This window comes from Microtus pennsylvanicus, chromosome 4, assembly GCF_037038515.1.
Source record: "Microtus pennsylvanicus isolate mMicPen1 chromosome 4, mMicPen1.hap1, whole genome shotgun sequence".
Taxonomy (NCBI): Eukaryota; Metazoa; Chordata; class Mammalia; order Rodentia; family Cricetidae; genus Microtus; species Microtus pennsylvanicus.
This window is the reverse complement of record NC_134582.1, coordinates 16,308,990-16,324,860: the sequence shown is the minus strand read 5'-3', so window position 1 is coordinate 16,324,860 and position 15,871 is coordinate 16,308,990. Positions and strand designations below refer to the sequence as shown.

The 15,871-nt window shown below is 39.0% G+C and overlaps 1 protein-coding gene across 3 annotated transcripts in view; it reads left to right on the top strand.

Annotated features, from left to right (window-relative positions):
* Ccdc68 (coiled-coil domain containing 68) overlaps positions 1-4,461 on the top strand; it is a 34,759-nt gene extending 30,298 nt beyond the window's left edge. For all 3 annotated transcript variants that reach the window (XM_075970815.1, XM_075970813.1, XM_075970816.1), the window contains 2 exons: positions 1,902-1,978; positions 3,971-4,461. In XM_075970815.1, coding sequence (XP_075826930.1) covers positions 1,902-1,978; positions 3,971-4,028 — 135 coding nt within the window. In that variant the 3' untranslated portion in view covers positions 4,029-4,461. The remainder of the gene's footprint in view (positions 1-1,901; positions 1,979-3,970) is intronic.
* Positions 4,462-15,871: the final 11,410 nt, after the last annotated feature.

Here is a 15,871-nt window from a genome sequence, read left to right as displayed (position 1 = left end):
CTCCAAGCTCATTCCCAGTACTTTCTTCTCTGCACAGCTCCTAATCTGGACAAGACATACCAAGAGTGGACCAGCTAGCACGTAAATGATAAGCCTGCCACTGACTATGAAACTGATCAGCACTGGCTGATTCTGTCACAAAAAGTTTGGTCCCTTTCTAAGAGAATAACACTTTCAAACCTACCAACTTTATAAACTCTGTAGACTGTGTCCTCTCATCAGCTTCTGCATAATTGTCCAATCACAGGATATTTTTATTCCAATCAAAGTTGTCAATGTGACACTGAGTTTTCAACTACATCATCATGTACTGAGTACTGATCGTGGAGACTCTGCTCAGTCACATACTTGGCCTAAGATATGGGCCTCATTGTGTGCATACATTAGATTTGTCTCCTAAGAGGGAGACGATGTTTATTATCAGTTTGTCTTAACGGAAGTATATCTTCTGGATGAGATGTATATGCTTACCTCTTGAGATTACAATGGGATAGTGTCTAGTGATGGCCGCTCTATCATCTGTCTTAAAGCTCTTCTCACAGGTCTAATACATACTGGAGACAGTGATGCATTTTCTCAGCCCACTACTTCTCAGAGTTGACAGACCCTTAAAAGGACCTGCCGAGTTTTATCATATTCATCAGAACATGGGTTCTGACTCCAGGTGTCTGGGGGATGGAGGCTTTATTAAGTCTGCAAGTTCCCAGGTGATGTGGATGACCCAGGCTTATTTGGTAGGAACCACAGTCATGGAATTTTTCCCTTTTTTACTTCACCTGTTTCACTTTGTCTTTAAGGTTCAGGTTCAATCTCTATGTATATGAAAATGTCCTAAATTATTCTGGTCACTCTGATTTAGTTTACATCTTTTCTATAATCATCAGTTGCTTATAGTTTTATGACATCTATTAAATGGTTTTTAATTTTATTTTATTTCTACTATCACTTCAGTGGTAATATGCATCCTACACACTAAAAGAGAAAATTTCAAGATGTCATTATTTTTTTCTGCTGTGAAGTACTCCATTGTATAAATGTACCACATTTTCCTAATCCATTCTTTGGTTGAGGGACATTTGTTTCCAGGTTCTGGCTATGACAAATAATGCTGCTATGAACATAGTTGAGCACATGTCCTTGTGATATGATTGAGCATCCTTTGGGTATATACCCAAAAGTGGTATTTCTGTGTCTTGAGGGAAGTTGTTTTCTAATTTTCTGAATTAGAGAGGGATATAAGTATAAAATGGGAGGAGACAGCTCTCAGTCACATCTCATTCTGAGATTCCTGGAAGCAGGATCACCATTTTGAACTGAGGTCGAGGTAAGAGCCAGTTGGCTGCTTTGCTTTCGAATCTTTGGATTGAACCCCAATTTATCTCTCTGAATTTTTATTAATTGTGCTTCAGGAATCTGTTATGTAGGTGAAAAATTAGATATAAAGAAGCCAAGTAAGCTAAATGGCAGCACATGGATGGTGATTGACTGTCCTGGGAAATATGGCTGGTAGCAGCTTCTCTTACTTGCTGTCACGAGTTGCATAATCTCTCAGAATTATATAATACCTGTTTTTACAGGGTTTATAATCAAGTGGTTACTTCAAAAGGATAATTATGTAATCAGTATCATGTATACCACTAAGATTATTTTCATTTCCCTATGAGAAGGAATCTCTGTAAACTCAAAATAGTTCAGAGGATGAATCTCAGGGTTTAGCCCCTTGGCACATTATGTAATTTTCAAGCTATATTTAATATTGTTTTCTTTGATTCTGATAAAATAAGCACAAGAAATTATTCTGTAGGTATTAGGCCAGTGGGGAGTAGAGTGGAAGGATTGAAAATGTAGGCTATATGTGAATTTGCGGTCTGATCTCTGTACCTTTTGCCTTCCAATTTTAGAATAAGGAACTTAAAACCAAGGTGGCAAATTGGACAGAGACTCCTAAGGCACCAGTTTCTAAGGCTGTCTCTACAAGGTAACGTCATTCTCTCTTCAGTCCCTTCTTCCACCCTAAATCATGTCTGGGAAGGCCCTGAAAGACATCCGCAGAAGTCTATCTCCTAAGTTCCCCTAAACCCATCAGGTTCATGTTGAGGATTAACCACCACATTATCTATTGCTTAAATACTGCTCAGAATTGGTCGCTTTATCCACTACTGCCTACTTGAGGTTGGCTATATTAACACTTACTAAGTATATGCATCTTCTCAGCCTTAAACCAAGCCCAACCTTAATTTCAGCACTTTTCTTTGCAAATATTACATATCATTTTCCTCCATTCTCCTTCCTCAGCTGCTCTGTCCTTAATGGATGTTTTAATCACTAGTTGTTAGTTCTTACTAAAATTTTCTTGTCAGCTCTCAATCAAATAGATTGTAAATATTCCCAGGAAACCACTGGGTCCTCTTATTTCATTTTACTTTCTGCACTGCTAAGAACATGTAACTTCAGCAACTACCAGCTACAAATGGATGGTTTCAAGCAGTGATGATGACCCAAGGAAGCAATCAAAATGATACTGAAAACCAGACTAATTTCTTTGTGTGTGATGTTTATTGTTGTTGGCTGATTCAGAATTTGAATCTGGGCTCGAACCTCATTTCCATAAACTTTCGGGAATGCTCACTTAAGAGAGAGCATAGCCTGTAATTACACGTATCGTTTAAAAAGTGATTAAAAGCTTCCTGTTAAGGCCGCTTTTGAATTCCACTGTCTGGTTACTGCAGGGAAGAGTCTCATTTTCTTAGACTCTTGGGCACAGGGCCTGAGGTGGAAAATCAGGCTCGCTATGATTAGCATTAGTCTAGGAATTCAGACGGATTCATCTTTCTCTTTAAAACTCCTAGCGACAAAGATGCAGTTTGCTAATGAAGTATATAATTAGGGAGTAGAGATGAAGCCGCTTTGAATCAAGTCCTCTCAGATCTCCAGGTGCTGAATCCTCAAGCTTGTTGGTCACTAGCATTGCAACTTCTGAAAAGAAAGAAATTAAGTCCTAGAGGCGCTCAAAGAGGATTCGGCTCTCCTGGAGAAGGGAGGATGCTCAGTGTTCTGGTCCCTGCCTTGTATAACTGTTTAAAGAGTTTTCTTTCTTTCTATGGCTTAGACAAAGTCAATGAAGAGAAATCTCCTAACTGAAATGTTGAAACTGGACATTTTGTGTCTTTTAAGAATAGAAATTACAGTGTTAAGGGCATAAAGTCTGATCTTCATTTTCAAAATAGAGTTGGCTAGCTGCTTAAGAATGGAATTGCAGTATGGTTTGGTAAGTTAAACCTGGATTTTCCAATATACAATGGAATTCTAATTTGAGGGAGATAACATTTACAACTTGTCTGGACAAATTAATTGTATTTCTTTCAAGACTTATTATATTCTATATCTCACTAAATACACTCAAAATTTTTTAACCCCTGAGTCATTAAAGCATAGAGATGTCCCTTGTGCTGAATACAAGAGTGATCCATTTGAGATAATGTTTCATATTGCAATACAAAACACATGCATACTTACATAGATGTATATATATATATATATATATATATATATATATATATATATATATATATGTATAGTTTTAAATACTAGACTCACACAGTAAGGCAGAAGGTTCAGGCTCCACAGAGCTGCAACATACTTGAGGAACAGATAGCTGAGTTCTCTCCTTCTTGATTTACTTACTCTGTTGCATAGTTCCACTGAGTGGAAAGGCTCTAACTCTGCTTCCTCTTACTCCTCATTCCTGCCCCAACCAACCTAGCTGAAATTGCCACTGATAATGTCTTCCCAATGTGATTTCACTATCTCCCACGGGGTATCCATTACAATAGATACATTAATGGCTCTCTCTCTGAGATCATATTTCGCAGTATGGTGACAGTTAACGTAGGGGTAATGATGGTATAATCATTGTCTTACTAGACTATGCCTTGTTCCACTCTGGTAATGCATATTGTCTTTTCTGCAGTGAACTGAAGCCTGAAGGGGCCTCTCCCTATCTGATGTTGGTCAGGCTACGGAAGTGAACAGGCTGGATGAAGCTCCGCTAGAGAAGGACTCTGTAGATCTTATTTATTCCTTGAAATGCAGTTTCAGCTCTGAAGTTAAAATGACACCATGCCAGTGTTTATGTAAATATAACTTATTATACATCAATAAGATTACAGGAAGGTGATATTCCAGGCAATTCAACAGATGTCTAATGGAGAAAAGAAACCTTCCCCGCAAAAATATTAACTTAAAAGGACAAGAAATCAGGTGCTTTTCTATGATGGAAGATGAATTCTGCTCTACACTTAACACATTAAAATAAAATCTGAATCCATACCCTCAGATTTTTTACTAAAGGCATTTGAGCTTTGATAGTGGATTTACATGTCTAAGTGAAAGGATGTGTGTAAATGTGTATGCATGAATGATATGTTTACTTAGTCTTTAGATAAAAGTAATCTTACTATGGCACAGTCTCATCTCTGGACCCATTATTAGTGGAAGAATTTATCACTACTGATTTATGAGAAGAGGATGGAGTGGATTCTTCTGGGCTCGTCTGACAGCCAACGGTGGCCCCTGAATTTCAGAATCATGGCGGCCTGGTTGTCTTGTACTGTCTTAGAAGGTCATTGTTCTTCAGAGGTTCTATTGCTAGAGGAAAACTCCACACATAAAAATGCAACTGGTGCATTTTGCTTAGTTACTTATTTTCTTCTTGATATCAATGTTATCTGAAATTATTAGGCAGAGGGATAGAACACAGTGCTAAAGAATACAGTCCAGTGGAATAATGGCTGCTGTCTACAGCCAAGGGAATCATAATTCATGAGTTGCAATGTTATAGTGTATTCAGATTCTGATACATGCCTTCATTTAAGTTGAGTCTTCTGAGTGCTATGAGTTAAAACAAACTCATAATTGTAGAAATACTGATGTTGAGGAGAGCAGACAATGCTTCAGTTGAGTGAAGAGAGAGACTGGGTCATTGTCTTAGTTAGGGTTAACATTTCTATAATGAAACACCACGACCAATACAACTGGGGGAGGAAAGGGTTTATTCAGATTACACTTCCACATTGCTGTTCATCACTGAAGGAAGTCAGGACGGGAACTCTAACAGGGCAGGAATGTGAGGGCAGGAGCTGATGTACAGACCATGGAGGGGTGCTGCTTACTGGCTTGCTCCTCATGTCTTCCTCAGCCTGTTTTTTCCTCAGACCACCCACAATGTGCTGGGCCCTCCTGCATTCATAACTAATTAAGAAAATGCCTTACAGCCGGATCTTATGGAGGCATGTTCTTAATTGAGGCTCCCTCCGCGTTGATGACTCTAGCTTGTATCAAGCTGACATAATACTAGCCAGTACAGTCACTTGAAAGGACACTTTCCCTTAGGCCTTTGATTATCCTCTCAGGAAAGATGCTTCCAGTCTGTCCATGTGCCATATGAAATATAAGTATTATGCTTTAAGTATTTAAAGGCATGTACGGTGAGGTAAAGTGATGTATTTATAAATCCATCCAGGTACTGCAGTTCTTGAAATGTTGCAAAAGTTTTTATTTTTAATTCTTCTTTCATACAATATATTGAGGTTTCCCCTCCTTCCTCGCCTTCCAGTCCCTCTCCCAACCCCTCTTTCCTCTAGATCTACCTTTCCCTTCAGAAAAGAGTCTCCCAGATATATAAATCAAACATGGCATATCAAATTTATAATAAGAGTAAGCACATCCCCTCATGTTAAAGGTAGATGAAGCAGCCCAGTCAAAGGAAAAGGGTCCCAAGAGCGGGATAAAGAGTAAGAGCCAGCCCCTGCTCCCACTGTTAGGAGTCCCTCAAGAACCCTAAGCTATACTGTAGGGGCTATGAGACTGGCTCCAGCCCCTACCCAGGGTCCCAAAGGTGGAATTCTTCTCAGGGGTGAAAGGGGTGTAAAAGATTTCTATAATACTTTACACCGACAGGCTAATGCCCTTCATTTTAAGTGCTCTTTATTCTGTGGCGCTGCAAGTTTCCAACTATATACACTTACCATCAGCAATTCTCCAGCCCTTGCCAGGTGCAAGGCTGGAATCGTTCAAGGTCAAGAAACACATAAAAGTTTTACACAAAGCATTTACTGTCAGCCATACTGTATGGCTCAAGGTGGGGGTAGTTGAAGCCTCCAGGAACTTCTTAAAGAGAAAGGAGGTTAATTAAGGGAGGGAAAGGCTAAATTATTTGGGAAATCTACGAAGGGAATGTGTGTGCTTTTGCTGTTATCTTAAATGTAACTAGGTAAACGAGCTAGAGATTATAATCAGGGAAAACCAGGAGCAAGGCAAGAATCATCTTTTTCCTCAGTGTGCAGCTATTCTCCAGCAGAGGGAGTAGAGGGTGACTAGGCAACAATGGTAAATAAACAAAGGAAGTGTGTGGTGTTTGGTGTTAGCACTTTCGCCAGATGTTAGCTGACTGAAAGGAGCCCTTTTGGCTCTAAGGATTACATTCTATACTATCTCTGAGGGTAAAAGACAAGCAATAAACTTCTTGCTTCAACAGACCAAGGAAAAACTACAAGGAGTTAAGGATTTGCTTTAAGGTTAATGAGAGGTTAGCTTTGGGTAGTACTTCCCTATCTGCTGGCAGAGTGAATGCAGGGTGATCTTCTCTCTCTGAGAGCTAAGGCTCAACAGCTACAGTCATGCTGTAATTCTTGTCCTTGGGCATCTGTGAACGTCTCAATAGAGGTCTCTTTGCCTGGACTCTAACACTGGCCAACTGTTTGCCAAGGAAGATAATTTCAAGAGGGCAGCCTTCTGTTTGTACAGAGACCTGGTTGAGAGAGCAAGGGCATTGCCTGTAATGACTTTCTTTCTAGAATCTTGTACTCTGGGGGTAGTCATCCAAAATACCAATGCATAGGGAAGGTTGTGCCCGATACAAGGTTAACATACTGTACCACTGTGGGACAAATTCTCAAACAGTAATCTGAGGGAAAGAGTTTTTCATACAAGTCTGCATAGAGACTTCTTAACATCCAGAAGGCAGTATTCCTTATCGTCTTGCAAATAAGGTTTGTGAGATGTGCATCTCTGCTGACATTTTTTATTACCTTGCTAAACGAGGTGACCCACATGAGATAAGCATCTTTGATGTGCTGCCCCCTGAAGGATGTGCTGAACTCTCACTGCCTTATCTTGAGGCCCGGAGCACCATAACATTGTTGCGGAGGACACAAATCAGACCCATATAGGGCCCCTGATTGTCAGCTCAGTCTCTGTGAGCCCCTGGAAGCCATGCTTAGTTGATTCTGTGAACTGTCTTATCCTGGTGCCCGTGACTTCTCTGACTCCTACAATCCTTCCTCACCCTCTTCTGCATGATTTCCCAAGTTCCGTGGCTGTGGGTGTCTGCACCTGCTCCTATCAGTTGTGAGGTGAAGCATCTCTGATGATGATTATGCTAGGCTCCTGGTTACAGATGTAGCTGAGCAGAATTAGCATCATTAGGAATAATTTTTCTGACTTTTCTTTCTTTTTTTTCTTCTCTTTTTCTAGCCATGTTTGGAGCTCCTTGGGCAGGGGAAGTACAATATATCTCATGGGTAGACTGGAGAGGAAGGCAGGTGGAGATGGGAACAGGGGGGATCAGCTGGGGTGGGGTGGGGGAAGAGAATACTGGGAGAAAATAGCAGAAACAGGACATCACTCTTACATCCCGCCTTTATACTCTGAAGCAAGTAGCAAAACCCATCAAGGGTTTTTTTTTTTTTTTTTTTGGTTTTTATCTATGCCACCGTCATTTGGGAAGTGCTGTCCTTACAGGAAGAAAAAAGGGATCACCTTTTTGAAGACATAAGGACACAGAAAACATGTGAACAAACAGGTTACTTCCTATCTACTTCATCATCAAATCTACCCCAAAACTCAGAGCTTTATCCACTTCTTTGTGTCTTTTTCCTTCTGAAGGTGTCTATAGTATGTAAACTTGAAATAAATTTGTGTGTGTTTTCTTGTTTGTCTGCCTTCCATTATAAGGAACTAAGTTGAAAAGCTAAGAGGAGTTTTAAAAGTAGCAGCAGCATTCTGGAAAGCTTGAAATATATTCTAAACATGTGAGATTAGTTTATCGTTAGAAAACCAGCTAGTAGAATGCACCAATACAACAACAAGGTAGGAAATGTGATTGTTTTTGAAAATGAGTAAAAGTATTTAAATAAATTCACTCGTTTTTGATAAAAGTTCTTTAAAAAAACAGAATCCAAAGGACTTTGATATTGTGATAAAGGGCATCTATGCCAGCCTTCCAGCTCATCTATTTAATAAGGAAAGACTAACATCCAGCGACAGGGCAGACGGGCAAAGATGCCTGCTGGAGCTGCTAATCTTTAATACCGTAGCACTGGCTAGAAGGGGAGATAACAGGAAAAGAAACAGAAGAGGCAGACATGTGAGAAAGGAAAAGGTCAGACTTTTCTTTTATATCTCATACAGTTGGTACAGAGAACTCTAATTTCCAAAACTATTAGATTCCAGATGTCTGAGAAAAGGCAAATCTACTGAGAGACATTCCTAAATCCTCAAAACATACATGGAGTGATGCATATTTTCATTAACTTGGTAGTGATAAATATAATTATTTATGTATATCAAAGTATTATTGATGTGGGAGTGTCATATATCAATCTGTTGATTTCATTGGTTAAGTAATAAACAAACTGCTTGGGCTCATAGCATAGAACATAGGTGGGTGGAGTAAACAGAACAGAATGCTGGGAGGAAGAGGAAGTGAGCTCAGACTCCACAGCTCTCCTCTTGGGGGCAGACGCCTCGCAGAGACGCCATGTTCCCGGCTCCTGGGCAGACACACGAGATGAAGCTTGGACCCAGGATGGACATAGGCTAGAATCTTCCCGGTAAGCGCACCTAGCTGTGCTACATAGAATATTAGAAATGGGCTAGTCCAGGTGCGAGAGTTAGCCTAGAAGAGGCTAGATAGAAATGGGCCAAGCAGTGATTAAAAGAATACAGTGTCCGTGTAATTATTTCAGGGCATAAGCTAGCCAGGCTGCTGGGGTGCTGGGAATGCAGCCCCGCCACTCTTATTACTACATATTATAGTATATACTTTGAAATATATATGTATTAATTTGTTGATTATACTTCAAGCTGGAAAAAGCAAAAAACATTACTAATATAAAGGAAGATAAAGGTCACTGACTTTTAGGTTAACAAATAAAACTTATGATATTAACAGTTAATTAAAGAAAGAAATACATCATCATTAGATAGAGAAACCCAAAATAGATTCATATGTAAATTATTATTATTTTTTTGTAAATTATTTTTGACAAAAGCATAAAAGTCAATCCCATGGCGGAAAGTCTACTTAATGTTACTAAAGACATTGGAAATTCCTGACTTGGGGGGACCATTGATAATTACAATGATTATATTTAAATTGACAATATGTCTAAATGCTAAATGTAAAGCAGAAGCAAAGTTTTAGGAGGAATTATCTTTGCAATAATAAAGTAGGGAAGATTTTACAGTGCCACACAAATAATAGGAGCCACAAAAGAGTAAAAATTATGACTGGATTTCTTAAAATTCAATCATTGTTCTTTGTAAGGCGCAATTAAGCAAACCAAAAGAAAAAAAAACATTGCATTAGTTACTTTTCTGTTGTTGTGATAAAACACCATGACCAGTGTACCTTATAGAAGAAAATGATTATTGTGGCTTATTGTTTCAGATAGAGTCTATAATGGTGGGGAGAGCGTGCTAGCTTTGAACTAGCAGAGAGAATGAACTTCAAGGCATAAGGGCCTTTTAATCTCAAAGTGCACCTTCTAATGATCTACTTCCTCCAAGAAGGGCTGCATTAATGCAAGATTTCCAAGCAGTGGCACCAACCAAAGGCACATTGTGCAAATGCCAGAGACACTGGTGGCAGGATGGGTCATTTCTTATTCAAACCACATTTTTGGAATTAGAGAAGCCTTCCACAACATGTACAGATTTGTTTAAGCCCAGACTATATACTTATTAAAATGTAGGACAAAAACATGGGAGAAATGAACAAAAATTATCCAACAGTTACTTGATGAAATAAGATATATTAAAGACAAATGCACACAAAAGATGCTTACTACATCAGTTGCTAGAAAACTGCGAATTAAAACCACTAGAAGCTAACCACCCAACATCCGTTAGATAAGTGGGAATCAGAAAGGCTGCTCAGTGCTGAAGATATGGAGCAGCTGAACTGATTCATGCACTCCTGATGGGACCAGAAAAGTGGTGAAACCACATTGGAAAACTGACAATTTCTCAAGCATTTTTTGGAGCTTAGATTTGTCATATGATCTAGCCATTCAGTTGCTTAGTTTTTGCTGAAGGGACACAGGTAGGTTTTATTTTTATTTTTTATCACATCTTTATAAGAGCCAAAAGCTAAAATCAAACAAGTGCCCGTTGGCTGATGAGTAAAGAATACGTGACAATATCTACACACTGGACTGTCATTCACCAAAGAGCTAAGCCACCAACAAACAATTACATACACCTAATAAAATCTCAAACTATTACACCTAGTAAAAGGAAGTCTGGAGTAAAATAAAATCATACCATATGATTCTTCTAGTGAAAAATTGGTGCCCATAGAGGGTCAATAATTGAAAATGGACAGAGAAATATCAAGAAGACAATATCTTCATGATGGCAAAATTTCACATGTACCACCCGTGATATGATAGGCAAATGTACAACTTATATATGTACAATACATTGCATACATAGTTACTCCAGTGAGACATTAAACATAGAAAAGGGAAAAGGAGCTGGGCGGTGGTGGTGCTCGCCTTTAATCCCAGCACTCGGGAAGCAGAGGCAGGAGGATCTCTGTGAATTCGAGGCCAGCCTGGTCTACAAGAGCTAGTTCCAGGACAGGAACTAAAAAGCTACGGAGAAACCCTGTCTCAAAAAATCCAAAAAAAAAAAAAAAATAAATAAATAAATAAAAAAGAAAAGAAAGAAAGAAAGAAAAAGAAAAGGGAAAAGGTTAAAGAGAAAAGAGGCAGAAAGGAAGGGAGGGAGAGAAGGAGGAGGAGAAGAAAAAAGAAGAAGGAGGAGGAGGAGAAGAGGAAGAGGAAAAGGAGGAAGAGGAAGAAAAGAAGAGGAAAAAGAGGAGGAGGAAGAATTGGCTGTAGGTAACTCCACATTTACCCACTTGTGTTCTCAGGTAAGACTTAAACATTTATTATACCAGGGATTATTGTTGAATACTCCTTGGTTGTTAGACCCAGTTCTAGATGCTGGAGATACAAGAAGGTGTGGTTATGGGCACAAGAAGGAGAAAGTCAGGGAAGAAAAAACAATAAATAAATGTCTCTATTTTCCTAAAAATATCAAGCAGGGTGGCGGTGTGGCTCGGTGCTTGGTGCCCTGGGATCCATCTCTAGAACCGTGAAAAGCATACCATCTAATGACAGGGAAGGAAATAATGTCAGAGAAGTCTGATGGTTTGTAAAGAAAATATAAAGCTGCCTACAGGGACAAGCAGTTGCTAGGATGGCTTTACCCCTTTTAGATGGGGTGATAAGCAATACTATACATGGATGGTTTAAACAGGGCAGTCGTTTAAAATAGGAATGCTTCTCTTTAAATGTATATTTAAGTAAAAACAGGAAGAGCAGAAAGTAAGGGGAGCTGATACTACTACTGGACCAGAAAATGGTTCTGCTTGATGCTCAGGCAGGCCCACTAGTCAGCAAGGAGTGAAAGTCTGGGTGTCCGTAGCCTAGGGATCAAACAGCAAGATCTATCATCTTCATACACAAATCCCCTTCCACACTTAAAATTCTTTGATGTAAACCCTTTTATCTAATTCCTTTAAATTCAGTGTTGGGGAAGCTAAAGATTTTTAGGAGTCTGTATGGTGCCCCCTTTCTTTCAGTTTTCTCTGGAAGAGGTCCTGGGGGACAAACTATGCCTAAATGGCTCCTTTAAGTAGTCTTGTTTTATACTGCTCCAAAGGCCTCATGATACCCTTCTCTAGGAAGAGGACGAAAAACGGCCTCGGTTTCTGGGTGGGATTAAACAACAGGCCTCTTTATCGCTCTGTCTGGGTGGCTTCCCATGCTGAGTGCAGCCATTATGGAGTTCCTCTCATGAATCAAACACACCGCGGAGGTCTGCTGCAACTTTACAGTTGTTTCGGGTTTTTTTGTGGTTGTTGTTGTTGTTTTGTTTTGCTTTGTTGTGTTGTGTTAGTATAAAAGAGTCGCTCATCTTTTAGAGATTTAAGAAACTGGTGCAAAGCAAAGATGATTGCAGAAATGCGATTAGCATAAGAAAACCCCTCCAGGAAGCAGACTGGCTCAGTGACAACTTAATCAGTGTGTCGCACTGGCCTCTAAGCCTCCGTGGGTGCCTGCTTTTGTGCATCTCCAACAGAATAGCAATGCCCATGTTCTTCTTTTGGTTAATTTTTCTGCAGAAGCAGTAACACATAAAGTAAATTTTTCCTTAGACTCGAGAACTGGATAATACAACTTATCATGAATACAGTTTCAACACAACGGTCCCCTAATTACAGGCAACAAATGTCGGGATTCTCTGGTTTATCTCTCGATATGGCACATGCTATGTCTTAAAAAAATTCCATAAAACATTTAGAAAGCAAGACCTTCGAGATTTGTATCGACTGATCTAGGATGAGGTCAGAAGGTCTGCCTGTACCCAACGCAATGCTGGGCAGTAAAGTCAAACTAGCGAGGCCAAGAATTTCCGAACTTGCACAGGGAGCCTTGCTGATCTTTAAATTAAAAGCTCATCATTATCTTGGCAAAGCCTCTCTAAACAGCATATGGAAAGAGACTGACTCTGGGAACAGGGCAACTTTGGCAAATGAGCTTTGAAGCTGGGTGGCGGTGGTTTAGAATGGTCCTTGAACTGCCAGTTTTCTAGCAAGTCTGTGACCAAAGCGGAGCATTTTGTTACCGGTTAGGAACAAGGAAGTGTTTATGGACTACAGAACACCTCAACCTGTGAACTCATTTTAATGACTGCATCAGTCAAAACCATTAGAGAATTTTAATTGGAAAGCTCAACTTTTAAATAATAAATAAGGACATTTAGAGACATGAATAAAAGTCACTGGGATTAATTCAAGAAACATTTACCCTCCTCCAAATGGATTCCATTTTTAATGTTGCAAATGCTTCATGCTGGTGTCTGTATCTTGCCTTCCACTCTGCATGCATCCGACATCGGCGCACACACAAAGTTGATTTGAATACACAGAAAACTTGATAAAAACATGTTTTTATTTGAAAAGTGTGCAGGAACAGTCACTGCGTACAGTTCTCAACAATACTACTCAAACCCAGATATCACAAACTTGTGGGCGGCTATGACTTCTGAAGCCACTGAAACTTTGATACAACAAATAATGACCTAACAGTGTTTGTCAGGAACCACTGCCTGGATTGGAAAATCCACACTCAATGTCTTCAGTTACACTAAAAGCATTAGACAAAACTGAGATCTGAATAGAAAGCAGACAAAACAAACATGCTCAGGTTAAATAGACGGATAATATTACTGGAACGGAAATTGCCAAGATACCATGAAACACTTCACTTCAGTGTTGTCATAAAAACCTACTTTTAGCATATAAAGTAAAGCAGGATAATTTATTTTTCCTAAGTTCAAATACAAGAATCCTTTAGACATAAAATTTTATTTGTACATGGGGTTTTTAACCAACTTGTAATATCCTATGTTGAATCTAACTGGTCTCCTTGAAAGAAATACAAAATGACATATTAATTGAAACAGAGCTCCCATTTTTTTCAACAGTAAGATACAGTCTACATTTTCAATCAAATACAGTGACCTCAAGGTGACTGACAATCCATTTAGCAGCCTACTACAATTATTGTGATGGTTCTGCTGTTCATCTTAAAATGACAAGTGGCCCAAGTTAGGAGCAAATTTATTATTCTTAGTTTATGATAATGGTGTCTGTTTATGAAAGGGAACAGTTTCTCCCATACATTTTTGTTGAACCTAACTTGAACCCTATGAGTTACTCAATGTTCGTTAAGCTCTGTATGAGAGAAACCACATGGTCCTGAAGCTGTCTTTTCTGGCCATTTTATTTACTACCACAGACTCTCCATCAAAGAACATATGGGCAAGAGTCACATGGAACAAAATGATAAGCATGTATGAATGAGTCCCTTTCTATATATAGCGTTTGACATGTGGACAACAGTTGCTGGTTAATTGGGGAGCCAGTCAGTGAAGGCCAGATGCGCTGGCTCCTGTAGGATTTACCAAGGATCTTGAATGACTAAGTTGGCCAAAAGGCACTAGACACAATGTAGATGAACTTTTAGAAAGGAATACAGGCAGAGAAGCAAATTTAAGCCAAAAGCATTCCTGAAAAATTGACGTCCTTTTAAGTAGTTCTACCCTTTTGGTACTAATGTTTTACCTTAGTTTTTTTCTCATTATTTTTTCTTAACGATATTTTCATATATGAAATTACAAAGCATCTCAGTCGTAAACTGTTGGTTTAAAGAACGTGGCAATAACGTATCTTTAAATATTACTGCTTGAAAATTAAAACATTAATTATTAAGAATTTCAGACTTACATGTAGTAAATAAAATATTGCTAAGTATCCTAAATATTTGGTAGTCTTTCATTTTGCTTAGCTTAGGTCTAAGTGCACAAACTCCACTAAGTGGATAAAAAGAAAAAGAAAATATCTCCACAGATATAGTTTTAAAATGTTAAAACTTTTTTTCTCTACCTAAGTGAACCCATGGCTGTCTTCATGATATCCTATACTGAAATACCTGAACAAGCTAGCTTATCACTCTTAATTTTCTTTCATAGTTCTCCAGCAGTAATGTCATTGTGCTTGGACCCACTCAAGACTTCAATGTCAATATTTTTCTTCTATAAAATCTTCTCTATACCTCACAGTGTTTGTCATTTCTATACTATAAGACAGGCAGCTCCATGCATTGAGATAACTCTCAGTTACTACCAAATACTCATTATTGGGTCTCAGATCTCTAGCACCTGAGAAATGACCTGACATCACTGTGGTCAAATATCAGGAAGAAAATATTATAGAGTGAATTCTTAGGCAACAACAGTGAGTTTCTTGGCATCTTAGAAATGGTAAAGCTTTCTATAAAATATTTGGATTTACATTGCCACTTTCAGTGCTGCAAAGCTTGGTTAGCAGAAAATAAAAACCAGGTTTTCTATCCCTTTCGCTAAACTTAGCTCCCCCTTCTTCTCCCTGAGCCTCTGTTGCCTGAAGACCAAACCGAAGTCCCAGACATACCTACTCAGATGCCATACCTCTGATCTTACATATCCCAGACCTTTAAGGAGTTACTACATATCTTAGTAAGCCAGATACTTAGAATGCTAGTTCTTTATAGGTTGAGTGTTGGAACATAACTCTAAAATCCTCCATGGATGACAATTTGTCCTCATTTTGGGTGTGATACACAGCAAGGAAGGCATATTTTTTTTCTTTCTAGAGAGATAGGAAGTATAGAAGAGTAAACGGTCTCCATAGGTGCTCTGGTTGTTCACTTTGTCTAGGCACACACAGCATCAATGCACAGAGCTGCCTCAGATGCTAACGAGAAGATGCGCCAGTCCCATAACATCCATCGAATCCCAGCAGACTCACTCCAGAGCCTTCAATGTTTGGAATGAGGCTGTTATTACAGAACTTTAATGTTGTCATGCTGTTATTTATGGTCAAGCTCTCTCTCTCCTTCCTTTCTTCCTTTCTTCTTTCTTTCTTTCTTTCTTTCTTTCTTTCTTTCTTTCTTTCTTTCTTTCTTTCTTTCTTTCT